Source organism: Biomphalaria glabrata, chromosome 12 (genome assembly GCF_947242115.1).
Source record: "Biomphalaria glabrata chromosome 12, xgBioGlab47.1, whole genome shotgun sequence".
NCBI lineage: Eukaryota > Metazoa > Mollusca > Gastropoda > Planorbidae > Biomphalaria > Biomphalaria glabrata.
In genome coordinates, this window is record NC_074722.1 from 13,694,858 (window position 1) to 13,721,347 (window position 26,490).

The 26,490-nt window shown below is 34.6% G+C and overlaps 1 protein-coding gene across 3 annotated transcripts in view; it reads right to left on the reverse strand.

Moving 5' to 3' along the window:
* Positions 1 to 26,490, reverse strand: part of LOC106075251 (serine/threonine-protein kinase ULK2-like) — a 36,048-nt gene that overhangs the window by 7,205 nt on the left and 2,353 nt on the right. For 2 of the 3 annotated variants that reach the window (XM_056007160.1, XM_056007159.1), the window contains exons 2-24: positions 23,422 to 23,546; positions 21,281 to 21,373; positions 20,824 to 20,874; positions 9,526 to 9,558; positions 8,262 to 8,298; positions 8,082 to 8,132; positions 7,811 to 7,933; positions 7,566 to 7,639; positions 7,047 to 7,207; positions 6,436 to 6,518; positions 6,288 to 6,332; positions 5,472 to 5,617; positions 5,237 to 5,347; positions 5,094 to 5,133; positions 4,854 to 4,917; positions 4,438 to 4,687; positions 3,786 to 3,885; positions 3,265 to 3,372; positions 2,441 to 2,737; positions 1,921 to 2,010; positions 1,103 to 1,341; positions 589 to 711; positions 312 to 480 (exon numbers count right to left, since the gene is read on the reverse strand). In XM_056007160.1, coding sequence (XP_055863135.1) covers positions 312 to 480; positions 589 to 711; positions 1,103 to 1,341; positions 1,921 to 2,010; positions 2,441 to 2,737; positions 3,265 to 3,372; positions 3,786 to 3,885; positions 4,438 to 4,687; positions 4,854 to 4,917; positions 5,094 to 5,133; positions 5,237 to 5,347; positions 5,472 to 5,617; positions 6,288 to 6,332; positions 6,436 to 6,518; positions 7,047 to 7,207; positions 7,566 to 7,639; positions 7,811 to 7,933; positions 8,082 to 8,132; positions 8,262 to 8,298; positions 9,526 to 9,558; positions 20,824 to 20,874; positions 21,281 to 21,373; positions 23,422 to 23,520 — 2,587 coding nt within the window. In that variant the 5' untranslated portion in view covers positions 23,521 to 23,546. The remainder of the gene's footprint in view (positions 1 to 311; positions 481 to 588; positions 712 to 1,102; positions 1,342 to 1,920; positions 2,011 to 2,440; positions 2,738 to 3,264; positions 3,373 to 3,785; positions 3,886 to 4,437; positions 4,688 to 4,853; positions 4,918 to 5,093; positions 5,134 to 5,236; positions 5,348 to 5,471; positions 5,618 to 6,287; positions 6,333 to 6,435; positions 6,519 to 7,046; positions 7,208 to 7,565; positions 7,640 to 7,810; positions 7,934 to 8,081; positions 8,133 to 8,261; positions 8,299 to 9,525; positions 9,559 to 20,823; positions 20,875 to 21,280; positions 21,374 to 23,421; positions 23,547 to 26,490) is intronic. The other variant, XM_056007161.1, reaches the window with a different exon arrangement.

Genomic DNA, 26,490 nt, shown 5'->3' on the forward strand with positions numbered 1-26,490 from the left:
CTTTCAGACTTGATTTGATCTAAAATTAAAAGGGATAGCATGCTCTTTTATTTAACACAGATTAGAGTTTATAAACCAAAAATTAATTTAATGAGGCCAACTCAACGAAGGCATCGTCAATTAGGAGAGGAAGAGTTAAGAAGGCTCAATTTTGAAAAAAGGCAGCTCTGAAATCTTCTACTGGATACCCCCAAACAAAATAAAATTCATAAAAGTAGTTTCTTTTTTGTCTCTACATATATAGGATGGAAATCAAATCTATATATCTATACCTATACATATATTATATATATAATTCTCAGCTTGCTTACCATTACGTAAACTGGTGGATTGTTGCAGTCTGTTGTTCCTGATTTCATCTCTGGCCATATGGAGGGCAGAGTTTAGCAAGTGACATGACCTGGCATACAGCACCAACTGTTCCAGACTCCTCTGTGATGACCTGTACTGGCTGTAATGTTCAGGAGACAGCTGCTCCACCTTGAAATAATAAAAGAAAGATGTCAGTTAAATTTTTGTACAGTGTTAAGTCAACATCAGATGAACATAAAAAAACAACATGAAACAAAAGCTAAAAACTAGACAAACCTTCTTTGTCTCTCCAGGATCTATGCTTCGGAAAGCACTTCCTAAACTTCTTGCAAGGTCAAGGATACATTCCACAAGGTCAAGAACAAATGATAACTTTCCTAATGTTTCATTATGGTTGTCCTGTTAAAAATGAGAGAATCCACAAAGTGATTTTTTAAATTATGATTTAAATTTTAAAAGTACACATTTAATCAAACAACTTTGATGGGGTGATCAAGCTGCCAATACCAATAACTTAACATTTGAATTCTACAGGAGATGTGAGTTTTTTACTGATATAAATGATATAATGTAGACCAACTAGCAACAAATGGCTTCTAAAAGGCAGAATTGGAGAGAACTATTTGAGTCCCAAACAAAAGTTACAATTAAAAAGTGCAAATGACAAAATGAGTAAACCCTCCTCAGCAGACAACTACATCCAATTCAGCCCAAAAAGGTAGATCACTGCTGGGTCAAGTCTTCAGATTCAGAGTCATTGCCTTATATAGTTATCTCCTTCAGTACTTACATCCATCAATGTTTCTTCTGAAAGTGGCTGTGGTACAAATCTCAATGGTGGTGGAGGATTGCTTCCAACTGTAGGTGGTGAGCCTGCCATCAGCACATGATGGGGTGGGGACATCTCCAGACCACTGTTTCTTCTTCCAAACGAAGGAGAGTGATCTCGATCTAGGGAACCAAACCTGGTCTTATCCGCATCCACAGATGTCAGCCTCTCTCTGCTTCCACCATATGCAATCATCAAACCTTCAAGTACAGAAAATGTTCATTAAAACAAAAATAAACAACAAATTAATCATCACCTATTTCCCCTCCAAAACTAGGTACCAAAACATCAGGGCTCAAATTGTTTAACACAAAAAAAAAGGTAGATGTTAGCACAAAAAGTTGTTGCTTAAATTAAAGGACTTGGACTATATTTATATCTAAGTGTTGAGACTCAGAGCAGAAATAATTCTTACTCATCAGATTGACTCATTGGCCAATGACAAGGGTTATGAAGTTGGATTGATACATTGAATATAAGTTTATGGGTTTCATAGCCAACACTACTTTGTGACAAGATCTGATTGGTTGATGAACACAAAGATGACTGTAATCTTTGGCTGTTGGATAAAGTGATGCTTCTGATCTCACAGTGTGATTCCAACATTTTAATATTATAAGTAATCCTTTTTTTTTTTAGGAAAACAATGTTTGTAAGGTGGATAATATTTTTTAAATTTTGTTTGTGAAATGAAACCACCAAGTGACCTTTAAATAAATAGATGAAAAATGTCTATTGTATAAATAACAATATTAAACAAGACACAAACTAGTCCAGACCTTGCATGTTTTGATTGTGCATCTGTTGACAGAGTAGATTTGAGTCAGTGCTAACTCTGTGGTACTCCATTGGCTGAAGTTCACCTAAAGCTGGTGACAGAGAATTGTGGTTTGTATTTCTTAAAATATTATCTATAACAACTTATAAATATAAATAATCTAGTGTGTGGGTTATCTTAATTTATTATTTTCATGATTTTTATTTTATGAAATATATTAAAATATCAAATGTATGTCTTTAGAATAATTTACAATTAATAAAAAAAAAAACAACAATAAAAAAGGAGTAAATAAATTCAAATCCCAAATTAAGCTGTGTTTGCTGAACACCTTCAATATTATAACAATCAACAACATCCCAGATACCCCTCCCCCCACAAAAAAAGATTGGACCATAGTGCACTGAGCCTGCTGTAAGCATGAAAAGTTGCACTATACAAACGCAATGAAAGAATAACACAATGGCATGCTAACAAGAGAAACAAAGAACTCAGACAACTTGCTCATCAAACACACATACCATCTCTCTGTCGCACCATAGCCACCAGGTTGTCAGGTACAGTGCTGGAGGTGTGATAAGCAGGGTGGTATGTTGTGGATGCAGCGGCTGCAAAAGGTGCATGGATGGGCTCCGGGGAGTTATCATGGGGGGAGCCAAGGTGAAACATGGCTGGCATTTTGTTTGGTGAGCCTAACATAGCAGGCAGTTTGCTTGGAGAACCCAATATGATGGGTAGAGAGCCAGGGTGAGATCCAAAAACAGAGGAGGATGAGGGATTAGAAAGCTGTAGAGGGGAGAAGTGGGGAGAATTCAAAGCTGTGAAAGAAATGTAGAAAAAAAAAAGTGTGTAAACAAACCTTTCAAATGCAACAGGGATTTATGATTTAAAAAAAACATTTGTGCTATAAGCTATGAGATGTAAGTGGGTAAAAAATGCAAGACAAAAAAAAGCAATCCTTTAAAATGTACAGAAATCTTTTCATAAACATGATTTTAATTGTACTCTAGATTCATATTAAGATATAATATATTATAATTGAATATTCCAAAAATAAAATAAGATTTCACATTACAGTATAGACCCAAGATTAGTTTTATACATATATAATGACTAACTGACTGGTTCAGTGCACTTGTTAAAATGTAGCCCGCTTCTTTAGAATTTTATATGACATACTTTTTTAAAAACTAATCATATAAACAATTTTAGTTAAATAGTTTGCAAGGTTTCAAAAGCAGGATTGTACCATTAAAAACTAGCAACTAGTGTTTGTTTACATTACAAAATTTTGTATCTATAGTTTGGGCATGGAGGAATGATTTCAAAATAAGTCACTACTTACATGATCTCCTGTGAGGTGAGCCTGGTAAGTTGGGTGGAGGTGTTACAATACTGGACCTTTTCCAGGAGGGGCCTGAGCTGTTGGGAGGTGTCCCTACACAGAACTGAACTGTAGGAAAAAAAGATTACATAGGAAAAATAGTTAAGTTTTGGGGGGAATTGACAATGCTTGTTGAAAGGGTTATATTTAATATTCAACAAATGTGAAAAAACAAAAATATAATAATAAGGCTTGTATTCGAGTCCAAAGGTTAATGAGGAATGCAGTATTTCCCGTGACTACACAGCCCCAGCTGTGACCTACATTTTTTGCCACACCCAGGGCAAGTAAATACATAATACAGTTAAATCTAAGTAAATCAAACTTCATAAGGGCTTATTCTATTTCTTTCACAAATCAAATTAATAAAACTGGACTGCTGTTAATGACATTATAGTAAAAAAATAAATACATCTATTAACTAAGCTCTTTTTTTTTTTATAAGATGATTTGACTGTAGAAATAATTTTTAAAAACTCTACCAGATGGAGGAGAAAATGAACCAGCATCTACAGCATCTACAGCAGACAGTCTGTTCTCTAAGCTCCTCCTCACAACCGCCATTTCTTGACTATCACTTTCCTGTGGACAATATTTCATTGCGTTAAAAGTCTCACTTAACCAATTTCATCTATTGTTAATGAGAGAGGATGAACAAGAAATGGCAATTAGCAACCACTATGAAAAGATAACTTTTTTTAGACCAATAGACTCAAAAAAGATTTACTAATATTTGTATAAAGAAAAATGCTACTTTATATGCTAAATTCATATTAGAAGTAATGCATTAAAACAGCTTTTCTAAGCATTTTTGTTTTAAATTCTAGCCTAAGAAAAACAATCATTGAGTTGAATTTTAAGTTTAAAAACATTTACTTTCATAATTGTACATAGATGTAATAAAATAAATTCTGATTTAGATACCATGTACCCCGTGGCTGATGACTGATTTAAAAGTCATGTTTATAATTTAATTAAGTGATTTTTCTCAGGGCTATCATTTTTTTTATCTTGTGATAGAAATGCTATTTTTTTTTTCTATTGTTTTATTTAGTCTAAATTCACAGATTTAATACACTGTAATGATGTGCTAAATCATATATAAAATAAATAGAATGGAGTCATGTAGATTACCATTCTGACGTCTGGAGACTTGGCTTTAGACTTAATACTGGAAGAACTGTCCCCAATGTAGAACCCACTGGTGCTCTTCATTTCAGAGGGCACTGTGATTGGTTCTGATTGCCGGACGGCAGTGGCCATTGACAGCGTGACTGGCCGGCTGGGACTGCTGGGTGTGGGGATGTTCTCTTTGTCCTTGTTGAAAGTCACTGCATTGTTTGATTGGATTCTGATAGCTTTCGGTGAGCGCTGGGGGGAACCACTGCAACAAGAGAACTTTTTTATAAGAACTTTTTTCTAAAATTATCAGCTTTAAAAAAACTTTTTAATTTCAAATTGTTAACTTTTTGGAAAAAAGCTGCTTCAAATATTTATATAAATACACACATATAGCAAAAAAATATGTACAAATTAAGTGATTTACAAACCTAAATGATGCCATCTCTTCTTCTGCTAGAGGGGCTTTTTTTATATGTACACTTTCCTCTCCATCTGTTAAAGGATTATAACTTGGTTAATTTTCTTATAATATATTACTTTAAATTATACTCAAACAAGTATAATAGCACCACAAAATTGTTGAGTGCCATTTGAATCAATGTAACAGTATCACATTGTGTAATTTAAAAAGGAAGTACTCAAAATGTTATAAGCTATAAAAACCTTACCAGACTCTAAGCATAATGTTTCTGGCACCATTACAAAATCCTGAAATAATATAATGTATCCAATGTTTTAAAAAAGTAGCAAAATACAAAATGATTAATTAAATGATCAATTTATTTAAGTGACAAAAAATACAGCAACTCACATCTGGTGTAGATCTTCCAGACCTGGCTTTAATTTCCTCTTTTTCCACTTTTGTAAAGCCAGCAGTCTCTGTCAAAGTGGTCACCATGTCTTCCTCTTTAGCCTCACGCAACTGCAACAATGATGTTATAATAAGTTACATTTTTGTTGTCAGTAACAATAAAGCAGTGATGATAAATTAGTAATAGATTTAAATGTCAAAATGCTGCACAGAGCAAGTCAGTGTATTAACTTACAGAGGCTACTTTCACTGGCTGGGCAGGGGAGGGACTTCGTTTAGTGCGTGAAGGTGAGGGAGATTTCCCAGGAGATTTGCCTGGAGTTGAACTATCTGATGATGAGCTTGACCTGCGCTTAGGAACTGTCACAGGTGGAGACATGGCTGTTAGCAAGATACAAGAAAGAATTTTAAAATGTTTATGCAGAAAAAAAAAAGAAAAGCACGAAGCGAAATAAATAAGATTTTTTTTTAAACCGACCAGCATTAAATTTTTTTCTAATTTTAACTTTGCTTCTATGTTGATATAAATAATGGTTCTAAACTATGTTGATTTACATAAACATGATACATAGCTTTCAAAAAAGACATTAGCTTGAGAGCGACAAGAAACACGCACAACTTACAGCACATGCTTTCTTCAGGTCTAGTTAAGCATCAGCTACATAAGTGTTTGAAAACTTCTAACAAAGCTAAGTAGCATGGACTGGCTCTAAATGACTGATATATGTTAGTACCAACAAAATCCTATCCTTTCCCATCCCTTTTGCTCTGATAATACAACCAGGAAAACTAATTAGAAATGTCATAAAAGAAATTATCTTTCACAGGCTATTCATTACATTTTACAAAGGTATTGATATCAAGTTTTTCTTAAGTTATTGATTAAGCACTGCAATAAATTCAACAGTCAAGGTAAGAATGGACTTACCAATATAACCCCTCCATCCTCCCCCCCCCCCCCCCCCCCCCCCAAAAAAAAATCAATAGTCCTCCGTTTTAAAGTTAAATTCTATAAATAGAGAATTACTAGATAGATAAGCCTAGAACTCACCTTTAAGTGTTGGTAGCTGTAAAAATGGATGACTGAAGAACTCCTCTGAGAATAAATAATGACAACACGTAAAGATAGTTTTCAAGAACTGTTTTCCTATTGCAAATGTATGTGTTTTCACTACAGACCAAACAAATAAAACCCATACCAAATGAGATTCTCTCTTCAGCATCTCTTTTCAACATCCTCATCAACAAATCTCGGAGCTCTGGAGACGTGTTGGTTGGGATACTGTAACACAAAACAAAAATACACCAATGTTATAACTGTGGCAGATAGTGCTGAAACAACATTCAATACATTAAGTATCAAATATAATTATTGAACTATGTGTAATATTAGGCTAGTAAACTTGGTAAAAATGTAAAAAAGCTCCATTTATTTTCCAAAATTATACATATTTAAAGGCCTACATTTTTTTACCCCCCCCCCCCCCAGCAACTTTCATCAACTCATTTATTGGACATGTTTATCTGTACATAACAACAACATTACTGACAAAACAAGAACATTTACTATCACCATATAAGGTGTTTTTTTGTTGGGTGCTTTTAAATAGTCCCAATATACATGAAAAGGCCCACCCAAAACAAGTTACTATGGTGAAAGGTCATTTCAACTAAAATATATAATTAAGACACTGTTAAATTGTTTATTTATCTTGGTGATAGTATTGTTTAATTGTAAGTGCAATAAATATAAAAATCACCAAAAAAAATTCCTTAAAAAAAAAAATAATAATAGAGTTTTAAAAGTTACTTAGGCTTTAGTCCAGGACTTTTCTCATATTTTTTCTTCAGTTCTTGTGGGTTCTGTGCCTGGAATGGGGCCCTGCCAGTCAGACACTGGTAGAGTATAGTGCCAATGCTCCACAGGTCAGCCTTAGCACTGTACTTGACTGACATTATAACCTCTGGGGCCTGGCACAAGTAAAGGCCATTAAAATGAAATATGCACACACAATTGTTTAAATATTTAAAAACACAGACACAAACACAATTTTCTATTCTTTTACTTTCTAAATAAACTAACTGATTTAAACAAAATGCAAATTAAATATTTAAAAAATACCAAAAGCGTTTCTTTTGGTTTAAAAACAAAAGCATTTTATAGGATTTCTATTGTTAAGTCCACAAAGTCAAAACTAAACAAATCTGTTAAAACAAAACAGTTGACAAACATAGTCTACATTGCATATTATGCTAATTATGTTCCTTAATAAACTTGAAGGAGCAAATAAAATGTAAAGAACTTCATTTTCTAAATGAATGAACTCACCATGTACATTGGTGAACCACAAAGTGTAGTGGCCATCTCAGCGCCTATGATAAATCTGGCAAACCCAAAATCAGCTGGAAAACAAACGTATAATATCTTAACTTGACTGAAATATAATTTTGCAGGTTTTATACTTAACTGCAATATAGTTTTGTAAATATTTATACTTAAATGAAATATAAGTTTTTAGGTAGAGTACTAAAACCTTAATTTTACAAAAACAAGCTGATGGATCTCCAACTTACCAATTTTAAGTAGCATCTCTGAAGGGTGTGGGTACCTGGGTCCATCATAGCACAACAATATATTCTGGGGCTTTAGATCTCTATGGACTATGCCTTTCTGTTGTAATGCTTTCATCGCTTCGGCTGAAGATATAAACAAAGTACATGTTTTAAAACCCAACATTGTTTTGGATTGCTACAAGGATTTCATAATTAAACAATCATTTACTTCCTTATAAAACAAAATGACAATTAAAAAGAAAAAAAAAAAAAAAAGCTATAATAAACTGACCAATTTGTTTAACATAGGAGCATAGAGTATCCTCACTGAGAGTGCCATTCCCTAGTTTAAAAGAGAGTATTGTGTTAATATTTATAGCATTATATATATTAATCGTTAGTACTAGTTGGATATAAAAACTTATTGATCACTGTATAAACTTGATCATTAACTAAGTATAAAACTACTTACTGTGAAGACAGTCTGCCAAATCTCCTCCATTACAATACTGAAATTTAAAAAATTTGCTATTATCAACGATGAGAACTGTTAAGGAAACAAAGGGAGAATAACAATCAATCAAATAGACAATAAGTCCAGAAGAAAAGTCCAGACAAGGGTAGCCTAAAAACAGTGATTCTGTCTTCCTCTTCCAGCATATGTTGTCAACAGAGATGGGACTCAAACCTATCTATCAAACCTAGCTGTCTGCTAGTAAATCATATGATTCAGGGTCACCTTTGTTCTTTTTGGAAAGAGGCTGTTAAACTGAATGACTGAATTCACCAAAACTGTCCACTATCTGTGTGCTTTGATACCGCCTGGTGTGTTGAAGAATTTAGTCTACCAAATTTCTCAAACACACATCTCAAACTAATTCGTGATCAAATATGACAATATTTTAACAAGGCTGAATAAGTGATGAAAGTTGGTGCAAAGTGATTAATATATATATATATATTTCATTTAAGCTAGACAGAAAAGCTCCCTTTAGATCACGAACACTGACACTGTCTTAACATATGAAGATTTTAGGGTCTAAGTTCAGATTATGTCCTGCACAGCTAATTCTAACATCACTGCAATAAAAGAACTTCATATTATATGATATATGAAGAACTTCATATTACTTTTATTATCAGTAGCAAATAACAATTTTTCACTCTTTATAATCTCAAGAATTTAAGTCGTCTATGCTTTAACAGCTATATCAGTTATAGACTCAAATAATTCTATATCAGTTATATGTTCAAATGTGATAAGAAATGTATTTTAGGACTGTGCATAAACAATGACAAAACAACTATAGTGTTGGATAGATAGAATGCCTGTTTTTTTTTCTCAAAAATGCTTGACCTGATGGCCTTTACTGACCCATAACTTATAATATTTCTTATAATCCAGCCCTGTACCAGTTTGATAGCAAAGGAGAGAGAGAGAGAGCAGAGAGAATGTGAATCAGTTCTATTGTTTAAATCCACTTGTTACTACCTATATATATATTATGGTAGAGTGCTGGAAGTTATTCATTTCCTTTGTATTTGCTAATCTCTCAAAAGAAAGATGACATCCACACATAACCAACAGCCTTGGTAGAATTGTCCTAGCCAGGGAAAAATTATAATAAAAAAAACAAAAAAAAAACAACATAAAACGATTCTGGCCTCTTGCCACCATGGGGCTTTTAAGTATCAGCATAATGTACAGAAATAAGATAGACAATAAAGTATATTACCTCCATGACCAAGCAGACATCATCCTTAAGTTCCTGGAAATAAACAAATTAAACTTAGTTACCATTAAGTCACAACTAGTTTGTAATATCTACATCACATGAGGGATATCTAATGAAAGTTGTTTTATTTTTAAGATGAAGTTTATTTGCTTTTATTTTATGTATAAAAGCAATCATTTATGATTTTAATATTATCATTGATTATTAATTTAATATATTATGTATAATCATAATCACTTGTTCTCATCAGTGTTTTTTTCATTTATTTCATTTAAACCTCAAGATTTCCCCAGCAAGAGGCAGACATCTTTGAAAGCTAAATGGGCAGTTATTGATTGACACTGTCAAGGTCATGTTCACCCCAAATGGGACAGTCAGTCAGAGCCAAGTTGTTGATTCTAGTGTCAACTTGTTAAAAGCTAACACTGAATAAGACATGTATGACTAAATGACTGCAATGTGTCAACTGATGTCCTGGGGTGTTAACAGTACACTGGCTCAGTGAGCTACAGGGTGGGAATAGTCTGGCAAAGTTTCAAAAAGATGGCTAAGTTGTATGCTTTGTGTCCCTAGCAACAGGTGACCTACATGCTGAAGTACAAAAGTAAAGTGATGAGCCTACACCTGGATGAAAACTCACTATTACCTGGTCTGTGTAGAGAATGTCACTAGGGCATGAACCAACAACAATGTTGGTGTACACAAGAGTCTAAACATACACTCAATAGTCAGGATATACTGAAGTTAAAAGTAGTCAAGAAGACAGGGGGTGAGGCAAGCAGTAGAACAGAGACAAGGAGAAATGAGAGAGAGAGAGAGAGAGAGAGAGAGAGAGAGAGAGAGAGAGAGAGAGAGAAATGAATGATAAGGAAGGAGCAAAGCATTGGTCAGCTAGACTGCTAAAAACAATAAAGCCTTAGTTTTGTAATCTCCCAATTCACTTCATGTTCAACCATGTCCACTTATTAGAATTGAGAATTCCCATGAATTGTATCTACTAGTGGAACTGTTGCTGTTACAATCAATACAAAAAAAAAGGATTTTAAGACTGTTAAATCTCTCTGTTATAATAGCATCATCAAGTGTTACTCTAGTTCTAATCTATACCTAGCAGCCTCCCCCTCCCTTAAGAGAATGAACATTACAAGTACAGAAACTGTTGCTTCTAGCTAGACCAAGACAGTCAGGAGAGAGTGAACATCGCGTCAGAAGATAGTGATAATCGTGTGTACAGAAACTGTTGCTTCTAGCTAGACCAAGACAGTCAGGAGAGAGTGAACATCGCGTCAGAAGATAGTGATAATCGTGTGTACAGAAACTGTTGCTTCTAGCTAGACCAAGACAGTCAGGAGAGAGTGAACATCGCGTCAGAAGATAGTGATAATCATGTGTACAGAAACTGTTGCTTCTGGCTAGACGAATCAGAAGAGAAAGAACATCGTGTGTACAGAAACTTGCGTTTAGCTAGACGTGCGTGTTTCTGATGTAACCATGGGGAAAGAAGAGCGGATGTTTTGGTTGTGTAGACTGAAGAGAATCTGATGTAATCATGGGGAAAGAAGAGCGGATGTTTTGGTTGTTTAGGCTGAAGAGAATCTGATGTAACCATGAGGAAAGAAGAGCGGATGTTTTGGTTGTTTAGGCTGAAGAGAATCTGATGTAACCATGAGGAAAGAAGAGCGGATGTTTTGGTTGTGTAGGCTGAAGAGAATCTGATGAAACCACGAAGTGGCCTGTCGTAATTGAAGTGAAATACTGGTGTGAAAGTTGTAAAGGAGAAGCGAAAGACGTGTGGTCTAAATATTCACTCCTTCCGTGTGTCTGGGTGGAGTCTTGTATTACACGTTCTTATGGATTGTTGGAAACATGTCATGAATCATTCTCTCTAGAACTACTTGATATTATTGAGTATCATATTTCTCAGACGAAGCGACATTTTGCTGTAATTTATTATTCTAATAAACATATGTGATGACTATTTTCTTCAGAGTCCCTCACTGAATCATTGTCTCTCAGTTTTACAAAACGTTTAGGATAATATCAACTCACTCTGTCTGTCAGTCTGGTCAAAAGTTTGAACAAGCTATTTCTGCCACTTCCCATTCTTGGATCAAGTTAAAACTTTGCACAATTATTTATTATTCATAGACGACGATAATACACGAAGAAATGAAACAAAAAAATAGACAGGAGAGAGTAGATATAAGCTTTATTTAAAAATACACTTTAACCAGCAACTGATTTCAATGAGCAGTAGATGTCCAACAAGTAAAAGTTCCAATCAATACACCAAGTTAGTACTTGTCATGAGTTTGTGTGTTGAAACAAGGAGCTGGAGGATACGCCAAGCAGTAAACAAAGAGATAGAGACATTTGTACACTTTTGGCTAATGCATGCCGGGCGGAGGACGCAACGACCTTCTTTTGCCGGTCGCCTGGTAACCCTGGGTTGGTTGGACACTTTGCTGACAAGTGGTTCCAGGACTTAAACGGTTGACTACAGCTTTGTGAAGCTTGACTCAGTTTAAAAAAACAACAAAAACTATGCTAAATCATTGGAATTAAAGTCATTCATAGATCAGTTTTGATTCAAGGTGCAGGTTTTGCTCATACCGATTTGAAAAGACAGATCTGAATCATTGCCCCCATCCTGACCATAAACATTTTTTTTTTAAATAGCTAGGACTGCTACATGACAACAAAAGAAATGGCTTTTCTTTGAAAAAAAAAAAAAGCCCACGGGGAAACGATCCAGGTTGAAAAAGTTTTACGCAGATCTCGATGTCATCTCGACTAGTACGACCTACGCCGCGGCTAAATAGAACAAAGCCATATTCAAATGAGCGCACTACTTTCTCGCAATGTGTGTGACACTGCTTACCTTTTCCTGTCAACCGTGTTTTATTTATAGCGCTGAGCAATGGGACCAGTTGTGTTGGTAAACAAACAGCAGGCGACAAAAGTGTGTGACCTTGTTCATATGGACACGATTTGCGTGTATTCTAAAAGACAAGCTTTCTAGATTTTTGTTTCTAATACGCATCATCGTAGATACGCAGTGTTCTATTTGTCCTCATAAACATTGAAAAGAAATGTTACATCCAGAGAGTGGAACTTATGGAAACGTTACAATCGTGGGTTATCACTTTGCAAGACTCGTAGATCTAGCTAGTTTATATTTATCACTTTGCAAGACTCGTAGATCTAGCTAGTTTATTTATTTCATGCGAATCGACTGATTATTTATTTAAATCTAAGCTTTCCATGGGTATTGAAGAAATAATATTTTAAGTAAAACCACTACTGCATTTATTAATTCAAAGTTATATCACTTTTAGATCTAATTATTCGTTGTTTTTTTTTTGGGGGGGGGGGAGGGGGAGGGGGTTATTGCGGATGTGCCTTTTAGTGACTAAGTATATGATGTAACTACGCTAAAAAATATCTCATATTATACCACCAAAGAGTTTCCCCATAAAGCCATGTGGTATCCCTCGCTGTACAATGGACGCTAGTGTGTGTTCCACCATTTTGACGTCAATTTTAATCTTTCGTGTAGTCCCAATGCTAGATCTATATTTGGTTACGTAAAAAAAAATTGTATATCAACCTAGATAACGTACGTGTAGACATAAACAAAACGAGACCTAATGATTAGGTGCACCACAACTTGTGTCAACAAACGGGTTCGAAAAGTGACGTGACCAATTTTAAGGTGACCGAATTTTATACTGGTTTAAAAAAGGACAGTCAAATTCACAGTTTAATGTTAATGGAAAATAACTTGATCCTGGGATGAATAAAGGCTCTAAGTACGATGTGCGATAGTGGACAAGAGGGGAATTTAATTTTAGCCAGCAGAATGTTTTGGTCTGACATCGAATGTTTATGAAAGTACAAAGATCGTGTTTCCAAACAAAATGCAATGTTCATCTGATCAACACTCAACGTGTCCATGTGTTGTCCAGTTCAAACAACAATTCACAAACCTGCTCAGATTTTCCAAAGGAGGCCACAAAGAGAAGGCTATAAATAGAGATCACCTTGAACTATTAACCGAGTTAAGCCTCACTGCTCCAGTTGTCGCCTAGTTCTAACCGACAAGTCCACTCTTGCCTTGCCAAGCAGTGATGTCATGTATAGTAGGAGACAATGGTGCAGACAAAAAAAAAAAGACATGAGGGAACCAGTGTTTGGTTAGGATATGATGGAGGACTAACACACGGTGAAGAGAATCATTTGCCCTATTTCAATAAGACTATCCGTTGGATTTCTGCACTAAAAAACCGTCCTAATTAGAACACGCTCTGTTATCACATCATTCCTGGATGCATGAAATGTGAACACCCTTCCAGGATGCTATACCCACACTGATAAAGACAGCAAGAATGGGATTAACAACATTCACAAGAACTAGTAAACTACATTTGTACTTGTAGCATGCAGACTAGCTGTTATGAGCTATTCATACGCCATCTGTATGGCATATTGAGAGAATTATGTTAGAAGTTGAAGAAATGTAATTCAGTCTATGACATCACAGGTCGTCCAATGTCAAAGATTTCATTCTAAAACATCTTTAACACTATTCAAAACGTGTCCATGCCACTCAAAGGAGACCTGTCCTGGCACCTGTTCAAGTCACATCTCACACACAGACACATGTACTCCGAGGTTTCACTAGGAGAGAAGCGAACTACGCCGGGTGACAGCCATTAGGAAGTGACACCAACAATGATAGAAACAACTAGGAACACAGACAAAAAATAAATCGACGCCCATTTTAAAGTTGTGTACCATCTTTTAATATAAATGCAGATAATTAGTTCTAGACTTTATCTTTCAACAAAAGGAATAAAGGAAAATCAAAGCTAGGCAACGCCTCCTGTGTAAGCCATTAACAGTGTCATTTGTGTTGCCTTCAATGACCAACGATTCACACCCAGTGCCCCGGATGAAGTCAATGTTACTGCGAGTGGTTGTAGCGAGATACCAACACTCCCTCACATTTTTGTTTCCACTCACTATTTCTATGCTTGTTAAATCTTACATGGGGGGGGGGGGGGGGGGCGACGACTTTAAACTCTCAATAGAAGTAAGTTTGAATGAATGTCCTTATACACCCATGTATTTATGACGACATAAGATACGTTCTGCTTATACTTCGTTTTGTATGGTTCTGAAAAGTTTCTAAATTAAAAAGTATAAAATAAAATTAAAAAAAAAAAGGGGGCAGAGAAAGGTATTCTGAGACGAAGACTACCATCTCTAATGCACAAATAAATAATACAATCCCTTTCGCTTATGAAACAAATTTCTAACGAATGAATCAACATGAGCCTAAAGTCTCGATCTACGAGTCGACTGGCTCCTCCATATATTACCTGCTGTGGTGAAATACCTTTTCTAGGTTTATATTTATTTCATGGGAGGAGGCATGGTGTAGATGGGGGGGGGCGACTTTGAAATGTGACCTCATTAAGATAAAAAGGAATCACAGCGCGCCACAAGTCTAATTCGATCAAATGTTTTGGAGTATATAAGAGTTTTTTTTTTTGTTTTTTTAAGGGAGAGTCGGTGGTAAACCAGGGGCGTGGAAGGGGATTATTACAGGGGGGAGGGGGTAAGAAAGATGAGCGAGGGTACAATAGAACACAGAGGTGAACGATATAGTCAGAGGCAAGGGGTTGACACACAAGAGCAAGACAGCGTGTACAAGCGTCTCGCGTACCATGCCATGATATAATGATAGGATATAGCGTGACCTCAAACACCAAATGAACTATAAACTTGTGTGACCCCAAAACTATTCCGAGGCCCAAACATCTACAAAAGGTGACATTTAAACTGTGCCAATTGGAATTAGGCCTCGATTCTTCTAACATTTTCGATACTTCAATCACACACACACACGAGCAGAGCTTTCTGCTTAAAAAAAAACACTTTCCCACCTTGCGATCTTAGGGGGCAGATGATATAAAGCTTAAATGTTTCTATGAGTGGTGGTTAACGATGGTGCCGTCTGGCCAGCACAACGACCAACCGCATTGGCCTCCTCAACGTATGCCAGGTACTCATTAGAGTTTGGTGGACCCAGGGGCATCCTCAAAATACCAGTTCAAATCTTTTAAGTTTGAGTGCTTTAGCCGTCACATTCGCATACCGGTACAAAAAGAAAAGGGGTTTAAAAGAAAAGACTCTAGTTATTTCTTCAACCAATCACCCTTTCACTGTGTATAGTTTTCAAAAAATATTTTTTTAAAATTTAATGTTTTTCAAAATGAACACATTTTTCTAGATCTAATGATACAGTGGAACGCACACATTTTTATCTCCGCGCTAGATTTATAGCCTTGAGCTGCTTTCCACTGAGACCCTTGTTTACATCCAAGATTAGCAACATCGCCACCTCCCCCCTCCCACACACGAGGCACAGGGCCGCAATGGCGGCTGGGCCTTTGAAGCTGTCTGACCTTTCCCGTTGGTCGATAACGTCAAACTGGAGGAAAAGAAAGAACCGCCGGACGAAGCTTCGGGCTTTTTAATGCGTTGACCTGGATTAGGTCTTAGACTATTTTCTATGTCAAACATTGAAGACAACATTTAGACTTGTACACATGAAAATACATGCAAGTGGACAGGAAATGCTATTAAGGAGGCAGCACCCAGAAATAAATAGACATTGCTGTTAATTGTTTCCGACTATGTTAGACACTTACTCGAAGATATAAGGTACATACAAATAGGGTTAGTTATCTCCGTGAAAAAATGGCATTTTGACTTGGGGGACTTTAACTGAGTCCACTCTTAATTAATAAGGCGATTGGTCGTAGGGTTGGCCACATGACACCATTTAGAAACAGATCTTTATATATTCTGAGCTGAAGATTGCAGGCTCTGAAAGAGGTACTTGCACTTTTTTTTTATATACGCATACAAAAACTAAAGAGAATCTCGACACATTTCCAGAGATAAGTTTGATTATTAATAGTCTGTCTGAACTCAAATGAACTTTGTCTCGACAACTATTCCAATAATTACACTCAGTTAACAATAAGATACATATGGGGAAAAGTAGTGTAGCCAGTAGTTGATTTGTATGCTACAAACCTCAAGATAATAAGTTTGCGTTTCACTCAAACTCATAGGCGGACCCTGTGGGTCAGTCGTTTTATCACTTAAAATAATAATGTCAGTGTCTTCGATTTCGAAGATTAAGGATGAGGGCAGTGTTTCACATGACTACCTAAACCCAGTTGCGACCTGCATATTTTCCCCTAGATCACGTGCAGACAACGTTGTTGTCCGCCGGCGGTCTATTTAGTTTTCTTTTTGTCTGCGCCTGTCTTCTTTGGGTCTCAAATGTGTGTCCCGCGGCCTTAGAGTGAACTCTTCAACTATCCCTTATGTTACTAACGAAAACATACTGGCCACTCTTAGATTATCACGTACTACCTTTTTAAAAACTATAATAACCATGCTTAATGAACATAAGTAGCCATTGAAATATAAATAGCCGTGTCCTTCAAGCAATCACATTGCAGACTTTGTTTCCAGTCATCTAGAAAGTTGAGTTCTAGACAATCTAGATCTAAGAGTAAATCTAGATAGCGTTTGAAGAAAAAACATGCACGCACTTCACTTTGTCTAGTTAGTTAATAATGCAGACAAATCTCGTCACCTACATAACCGAGACTATGATTTGTAAACCAATACATGACTGAGAAAAAAAATGTTGATCTTGAAACAAACTCTATATAATGAGAATATCACGTGATTAACCACACAATACTTGTGATAACATTCATTTCATCCGGGTGTGATTTAACTCAATAAGTACCACTTTGCCTGACCAGAGCAACGTCCTACTCCCCACATAAGTAGGCCAAATATAGTACATACACACAATATATAAAACCACAATCAAGAGCTTAGTGACCTTTTCAATATATATAAAAGGCATTGAAGAAAGAACACAGATAATCGGTCAAAGAAAAAGGTCAAACAGAACTTCAAGGGTCGTCAACCTTTAATTGCTAGGACTTAATTCAATGCCATATTCTTCTAGAAGGAAAAAAAAAGCAAGGAATGAAACAACAGAATGACAAAAGAGGTGTCCAGACATTTGTTCAACAGCTGAAAATCATTCAAATCCAAGGTCTGCACTGTACCTACACCCCAGACATCGCCCAACATTTTTTTGATTTTTGGACCAGATTACGTCCAACCCAAATGATAAAGAAAGAACTTGCAAAGGACCAAGTGATACAACAGCAGCCCCTTCTGAGTGTCATTACTGGACAGAACATTGAACTCTATCAACACTCTACATTTCACCGCTATCTCTGCATAGTCTGTGATTGACTCTACAACCAACTAACTCCAATCCATGGCTCTGGAAGCTAGAATGCACATTGCACAGTAGCTAGCAATGTGAGAACGGAATAACTAGGTAAGTAGGTGAAAGGTCATCCAAACAAAACAGGTAGACTATAATCTGCCCAGCTTTCAGTAGGAATGGGGTGTGTGGGGGGGGGGGGGGGAAACACGTTTTACTGACACATATATATAAACGTGTGTAACCCACAACTAGTGAGATAATATTGACCGACATGTTCAGAATAGTGACTAGTGATACAGACTACACTGAAATAAAAGGAGGGAAGGACAGGCAACCCAATAGTAACAGTACAGATTTACTCCCCTTTTTTTAAACAGAGCAAGAAGAACAATGCCTATGTTTGGAGCAAGGGCCCCAACAGTAACTTAGATCTGTTAAAACAAAATTGTGGTCAAGAGGTTAAAAATATGTGGCCATGTTTGGAAGGTCCCAGAAAATTAAAAATGCATGGGGAATCAAAAAAAAAAAATCTGGTAGAAAGAGAATTATATATATATATATATAAAAGAAAGAAAAATGTCAGTTTGAATAAAAAAAAATGTTTAGATTTATATTCTTTATTAAAAAAAAAATTTCAGAAAATCAAAGTAGCTGCTGCACACAAGAAGACTTATTATTTAAAACTATTTCTTTCATTACAATCACCAGACAAATACCTAGCAAAAAATAAATCATGTCACAGAATATGTAATAAATCCATTTCCCTTTTAGTACATCACGTTTGTTGTGGCTTGGCTGATTTGGAGCACAGAACAGCTAACAATACTAAACCAATGTAGGATGTTAACATAGTATATATTGTTTAATATAGAACTTTAAATAAACGTTAACAAACTACTTGATTAAACTAGAATTAATGTAATGTGACTTTTATTAACACTATGAGTAAGTATACACAGATTCAACTTGAAAGTAGCTGGTATGTAGAAACAAGTGCAATGATAAAACAAGATCTACAAATACATGTTCTCTCTGTCTCTTCATCATTCACACTAGTCCTTTAAATTCACTTCAATTACACCAGTCCATCTGACAGATTCATCAGAAATTCTCTAGCAACCAAAGCCAGCCCCACCCCATTTCCTCATGGTTACACCATTATTGTGCACTCCACACCACCATTCAACTGTAATAGCTATTTATGCTATATAATATATAGCTTTTTAAAATAGTGTCTCAACAATTGGCTAAAGAGAATGCAAAAAAAAAAAAAATAGTTTGCATACTTAATTTTAAAGCGAAATAAGAAAACCAAAAGTAAACATTGTGAACTATTTCAAGCATCTTACAGGTAAAGGTTTGACACACATGCATGTTAGCCCAGAGTTTTTGTAGTTTGAAGAAAAAAAAAAGGAGAGTAGAATTCCCCCTTCAGACCTTGTGGTCCAGAGGGCAGATGATGTAAAGGTCATCTGTTTCTGTGGCCTACGGTTAACTAGGGTATCATGTGGCCAGCACAACGACCTCCCGCATTTACCTTTCCCCAACTAATGTCAGGTACCCATTAGATTCATAGGCGCCCGAAGATCCCAGAATTAAAAATCCCCGTCTTCAACAGGATTCGAACCCCGGTTCGGAAGTCAAGCGCTTTACCACTCAGCCACCATGCCTCAGTTTGAAGAAAGGCCAGGGTGAATTACGATTTTTTATGAAGTTTTTTTAGTTTCTGATTTCAAAATACAACATTATAATAACAAATAAATGACAAGTCCCTAAAGGGGTAGCTAAAAATTTTGCCCTGAACAAATCTCCAGTTCAATATGACATTTTTAAAAAGACATTTTCGTTTTACTCTGGTGAAATTAGATCTATGTCATATATATTAACAAGTCTTTTAATGCCAAACCAAACAATAATGTTAAAGCATTTTAATTTTAAAGAATTTTTTCAGAATGGTAAATTTTTATAACATTATTATAACAATTATCTTCAGTGGCATATTGTGCTGAATATTAAGTATTCCATTTATAATTCTAAAGACTTGATGATTAGAACATGTTGATGGACACACACTGCAAGCTACTGTAACAGGATATCAAAAGACAGAGCTTATTATGTCATCCAAATGCACTAGATACCCATTCACCCAAACTGAGAACACAGCCAGTGCTATCATATCTATCTGACCTCTTCCACTAACTTAGATGATGACCCACATATAATTACACAATCAAATCATAATCATGTCTAGACAATAAAATTAGAAGAAAAAAAAGAAGAGTATAAAACAGACAAGATACACAGCAAGAAAAACAAATTAAAAAAAAATTAAATGTGTATTTTTTTTTGTTTTTTTAAAATAGCTAAGTGAGGAGAAAAAAAAAAGAAAGTGAGAACAAGAAGAACAAAAAATACTAAAAAAAAAACAACAAAAAAAAAAACAAAGCTGATACCAAGTTTAATTGTATCAATTAGTTTGAATCAGTCATGTAATTAAATTTATTATAGATCTAGACCAACAATAAATCTGTGTGACTAGAAGTTTTTTTTATCAATTGTCTTTGTGTAGTCCTATTTCATGATTTTAGCTTTCTCAATATGTTATGAATTTATCGCTTATCTAGACCAGTTAGTGGTGGGATGGAGAGAAAGAAAGGCATATCTGGATGAATTTTACAGTACTCGCTTTTTACAAGTTGGGGGTGGGGTGTTCAGTCAAATATAATTCTTTTCCCTTGTTTGAGATACCGAAAATAATAATATTCAACAGTTTATGAACTAATTGGTACATTTTTTAAATTGATTCTTGTGTTGACAGGTAATAGAACTAATTGTGCAAATATTTCAGATAGATCCGAGATTGGGTGTCCGAGAAATAATGTGTACAAACTTTTTTATCAGACGGACAGAGTGAGTTGATATAATCTTTGTAAAAACAGTAGTTAACAACAACTCACCACACAATCTAAAAGTCCAACCACATTTCGATGGTGCAAACTGGACAGCTCCTGAAAAATAATAAAACAATGCCTTTAGAAACTAATGCAATTTTAGAAAATAATATCTACCAAATCATGACTTATTGGAAGCACCTCTTGGGAATGGGAATCAGGTTCTTTAATTTATACAAGCAGAAAAGATAACACTTAAAAAAACTACACAATTACAAACCTATTTTTCCCTCCCAAATATACATTGAAAGTTCTTTTGATTTCTCTCCCTTACCTCACTGCACCAATATAAAGATAAAAACTAATTGTCCTTGAAAATAGATTTCTACAATTAAAATGCCTAGATCTATAGAGTTAGTGCAGGACTTTGATGCATTGAGCTCAAAGTTAAAAAAAAACAATTTTGTTTTTGGTATTATGTTTAGTTGGTACCGTATTTTAAAAAACTAACTTCTACCCGTACCTTGAGTATTGTAATTTCTTTGCTCAACAGCTGCTGAGATTTGAGAAAGTTTTTCTTTTTAATTGCTTTGATAGCCACAAGCTGGGATGAGTCCTGTAGTAAAAAAACAAGACTACATTTATGTATAGTTCTTAAAATACCTTCAACATAAATATTTAAAAATAAAAATTCATATTAAATATTATATATATATATATATATATCTAAAAATAAATCAAAATTTTCAAATATTATCATGTGAACTGCCATTAAGAATGATGTTTGCAAAATGACAGTGTGATTCATCTTTGAGAAGTTTCCCACAAGATTACAAAAAAAAATTAAGTTTTAAAAATAAGTTGCCAGATGTTACCAATGATTAACACAATATGAACTCAAGGCAGGTAAATTCATCCCAAACAGAAAATGCACTTCTATTTAATACAGAGATATAAACAACAGGCCCATATATTTTTAAATTTTCTTTTGAACTGGAAAATTATACTTCTAAACTACATTAAAAGTTACATTGATTAATATGTTGTTGATATTCAGTACTAAAAAATGGCTGGACAAATAAGTGAGTTTGCACTTGAAATTTAAGCTACTTGTAATTTTCCTATTTTATGGAACCCAAACAGTTTTTTCCTTATGGGGAAAGGAAAACTGTACAAATAACCATTATTTCCAAAGAACATATAAAAAAACAACAACAGAAAAATGATAAAATTACCAGCACAGCAATTAATTGGAAATGTTTGTTATTCTGAGTTATTCATTCGAGACAAGGGATCTATTATTAAACATACTTATTTCTACTAGTGTAGTATTTCAAAGCAATAAAATAATTGTTTAAAGCATACACTAGACCAAGATGATCATAGGGGGTATGCAGAAAGAAAGAAATTGTATACAATTAAATTCTACTTAATCTTACTAAAAGCCAGTTTATCCAAACTTGAGTCAACTCACTCCTCACTTCTGTTTTATATTATATTACATGCTATTTATTATAAGATGACCTAAAGCAAATATCTGCAGACATTCTTCACTAGTATTTCCCCTATTGGATATACATTTAATCCTTTTGGGCATGGACAAACTCAGATCTCAATCACAGATAAATCCATACTAATACAGAAGCACTTTATTGAAATATCCACAAATGAGGAACTAAAAATAATGTTTGTACGAGGATATCACAAATTCTGGTTACAAAAAAAAAAAACACCAATTTTTATTTCCTATATAATGGGTCATTGTACAGAAGGTGTAGACTGCTTTCACATCTTATTTGGTACAATGTGGATTGCTTGCTGTATTGAACTCATCACAAAAAAAAAAACAAACAAAAAAACCTGTCCTTGTGCTCATTGAGATTTGCAGTAGAACTGGAAAAAAATCTCCCCCCACCTCATCCAAGTCTTTAGTTGTTTTTTTATGTCGATTATATCCCTCAGGGGTCAGGGGGCCAGTTTTGACTATATAAAGGGATCCTGGGGTAAAAAGAAAGTTTTGACAACCACTGTACTAGACAATCAGAGGACTAACTTACTTTTATTTTTAGCTTTAACCTCTTGCCCCCAACACAAAGAAAGAAAAAATAAAACAGCTGAGATTTTAAGTTCTGCTTCAGTGCACAGCCAGAAACTTAACTGTAAGATCAAAACTAGGTCACCACAGAGCAAACAGGAACATTTGAAAAGGGGGTAGTAAAGAGAGCATGATGAAATCCACTGGCAAGATTAAGCCTCTACATTTACAGGAAAATAGAACAAAACCTTTCTAAAAGTGCATCAACACAATGTTATGTAATACAAAAATAAGACTAACAAGAAATGGTGTATAATCAAAGCTTTCTTTGTGACTTAGCAATCAATATGGCAATAGATATATTTGTGAAATGACTTTCTGTTCAGTGGCAAAACGTTTACAGGAAGATTATGTAGCTAGTACACAACAAAGTGACTTAACCCCATTGTCAAAGCACCCACTTCTGACTTGGAATAGAACTTAGGATCATGGTATAACAAGGCTTACAAGCATATTGAATGATATTGCACAACCACTCTACTACCGTTAATCCTGTACAGGCAAATAAATTAATAATAAGGCAAGGCAAGAAATATTGTAACAATCATTTAAGTTGGAAACAGAGTTACCTTTTTTGCTCTCCCTTTCCAGACAGTGGCAAAGGCCCCTGTTCCCAGCACACCACCTTTGATGATTTCATAATCACCAATATCTGTCTCTGATATCATTGTATTATGTAGGAGATGTGGGAAGTCTGGAAATAAATGCATACATCTCAGAGTCTAAGTCTTTACTATACAAAAGTAAAAGAGTCTAAGACTCTATTTAGAACAAAACTATGAATTTTGTTGTATCTATTATTAATCTATAGTCAATCTATAGAGAATAGATTCTATACTATAGTATAGTCAGTAGATCTACAATACATAAAATTAAAAGTTATTATTTTAAGTCCTCATTAAAAAGTGGATGATACAATACTAGAATAAAGTAGATCTATAGATAGATCTAGCTAGATGTATGCATATATGAATATAGACTAGTGACTAGATTTAGAAATTATATATTTATAGTAAGAGTCTTTATTCTAACTAAACCATGTCCTAGGGCCTAATGATTCACATAGGCCCTAGGGTTAGCAGTTAGGGCTAGGGTCTAGGACAGACTTAGTTAGATCTAGATCTACTAACTAGACTAGATTTAGATGATAGATCTAGTTATCTAGATCTAGTAGACTAAGTCTAAGTAGTGGTGAGTAGCTAGAGTCTTAAATTAACTTTAGTCTTACTTAGACTTAAGATGTCTTATTAGAACTAAGAAGTCTATACTTAGTTATACTGTACTACTCAGTCTACTGACTATAGTCTAGTATAGTCAGTGTCTATAGTATATAGATTATAGTTTATAGTATACTACTTAGTTAATACTTGTCTAGTTCTACTATTATTAGACTCGGAATATCAATGTCAATATAATATTTATATTAATAGTATTAGACTACTAGAACTGTGATGTTGCTTGTTCAGGCTGTCTTGAGGTCAACTATGGATGACTGTTGAATTTCAACCAATTACTCTGCAAGCGTTTGGGTGTTATTGTTCGGGTGTATTCCGTGTAGTTGATCAACAATCCAGACAAAACAAACACATCGGTTTTAACTAGTAAAGAGATGTAGTCAACGCTGAAGAACAATGTAACATGTATTTATTCTAAGAAAAGGCCACAGTAAAAGTCTGTCACTAAACACGTCATTACCCTAGAGGATTATCTCGCTAACTGATTTTCCGGTCTCTAACTAGCTAGGCGAAAAAACGCGGAAGTGTGAAAGTAAAAAATGACCGATAAACTTGAGATTGCGTTTTTGACTTTTTTTCACATAAACCACACTTGCAAATTTAGTACACTTTTGAATGAAATAAGAGAAGTTTTAAACTTGTGTTATCGATTACTTTAGACCATGGCCTATATAAAGCTTAATTACGGCTTTTTTTAAAAGTTATTTGTCATTTTTTTCTTTTATTATAAAAAATACTCATTTTTTGTTTTTAGCAATACAGGGTCCAGGAAAATGATCAATGATTCATTTTTTTTCCTATGGTAGATATCATGCCTGGCTATAATTCTGCCAAGTTTTATCTCGATATCTCCGTCGCATCGCTCACAAACTTGAAAATACGGTTTACCATTGGGGGCTATGGGTTTTTCAGAATTTACTGAATTTCGATAAGAAAATTTCGTCATCAATGTAAAACCACTGGAGGCCAAGTAAGGCCTAATATTCTGGATATATTCAAATAGATTTTATGTATTAATCGTCGTCGCATGAATTATAAAGCGCATTTGAAAAATAATTGTTTCAGACGATTTTGATCCCACTTTTTAAATATTTTGTTATTTTCTGCCATCAGAACGCCGCCATTTTGTCCCCGCCTCTCTGACAATTCTTGTAGATCTAGACCCGATAATTTGTTTATTACATCAATATTTACATTTTAAACAAGTAAAGTTCATAAATATAAATGAAATTAGATTTGTGAGCTAGAAATTCACTATGAATACTAAATCTACTATTAAATTTCTTATTTAATAAGTAGATTTATCCTCTACGAAACTCAATTCCAACTTTTTAACTTTTTGAGCGGGGGGTGTGTCTCGCTGGCTTAGCGAGAGAGACGCTCTCATGATGACTCATCTCTTTTGTTCCATGGCAACAATGTTAGGCCAAAACGACAAAAAAAAATTCATAACTTTCTAACTATTAGACATGCAGTCATAATTTAAACACCATTGGAAAGTTCGATATAAGTATTTTAATGATGTACTAACGAAAATTTATTTTTTTAAAGATCAATTTTTTATTTCACCTCCCTACTCTAACCCAACATATCCCAAACGTCACTAGTCCCGTTCAATATGCGTCTTCTATGGTGCGTCGCTAAATAACTAAACTATAAATAAGGTGTCTAACAGATTCCTCCCCCCCCCCTCTATTACTTTACAGATAATACAGTGTATTAGATCTAGATCTAAACTATATATATATAGAGTAACTTACATCTATCGAACACCTTCGTTTTAAGGTACTTATCGAACACCCCATTGTATTTTTAAAAATTCACCTTTATTTCGATGATTATAAAGAAACTAGTCCATTCTTATTGTGCATCGTCCATTTCTTTATAGTTAAGTTATAATTAGTTTCATTTTCACCCGAGGATCATTTTTTTACTTATATTCAAAGTGCATTGGTAATATTGGTATAAAAATTTCACATTTTTTGAACTCTTGGGAAGAGTGGAGTGAGTCTCGGGTTAAGGGTATTTTTTAATGCTAATGATGCTTCAGCTCAAAAAAACTATATAATACGCTTCTAATTAGGCTGAGAAATATTTACAACTATTTATTTGAAAGTGTCCTTTGTTACCTAAACATGAAAATTGAGGTTTAAAAAGGGGGTGTTCGATAATAGCAGTTTTTATATAAGCAATCTCAGCTTCGTAAGATATCGAACGCCATTTTAATGTTAAAAATAAACATCAAAGGGATATAACCCAAAGAAGACAAAATATTTAAATTATATATTTTTTAATTGTTATTTTTTTAAATAATTTAATGCAAAGTACAGATATAAATTAATCATATGTTACAATTTGTATCAGTTATTTGTGGTTTACCGTAAATGTGCTATATTTTTTTAA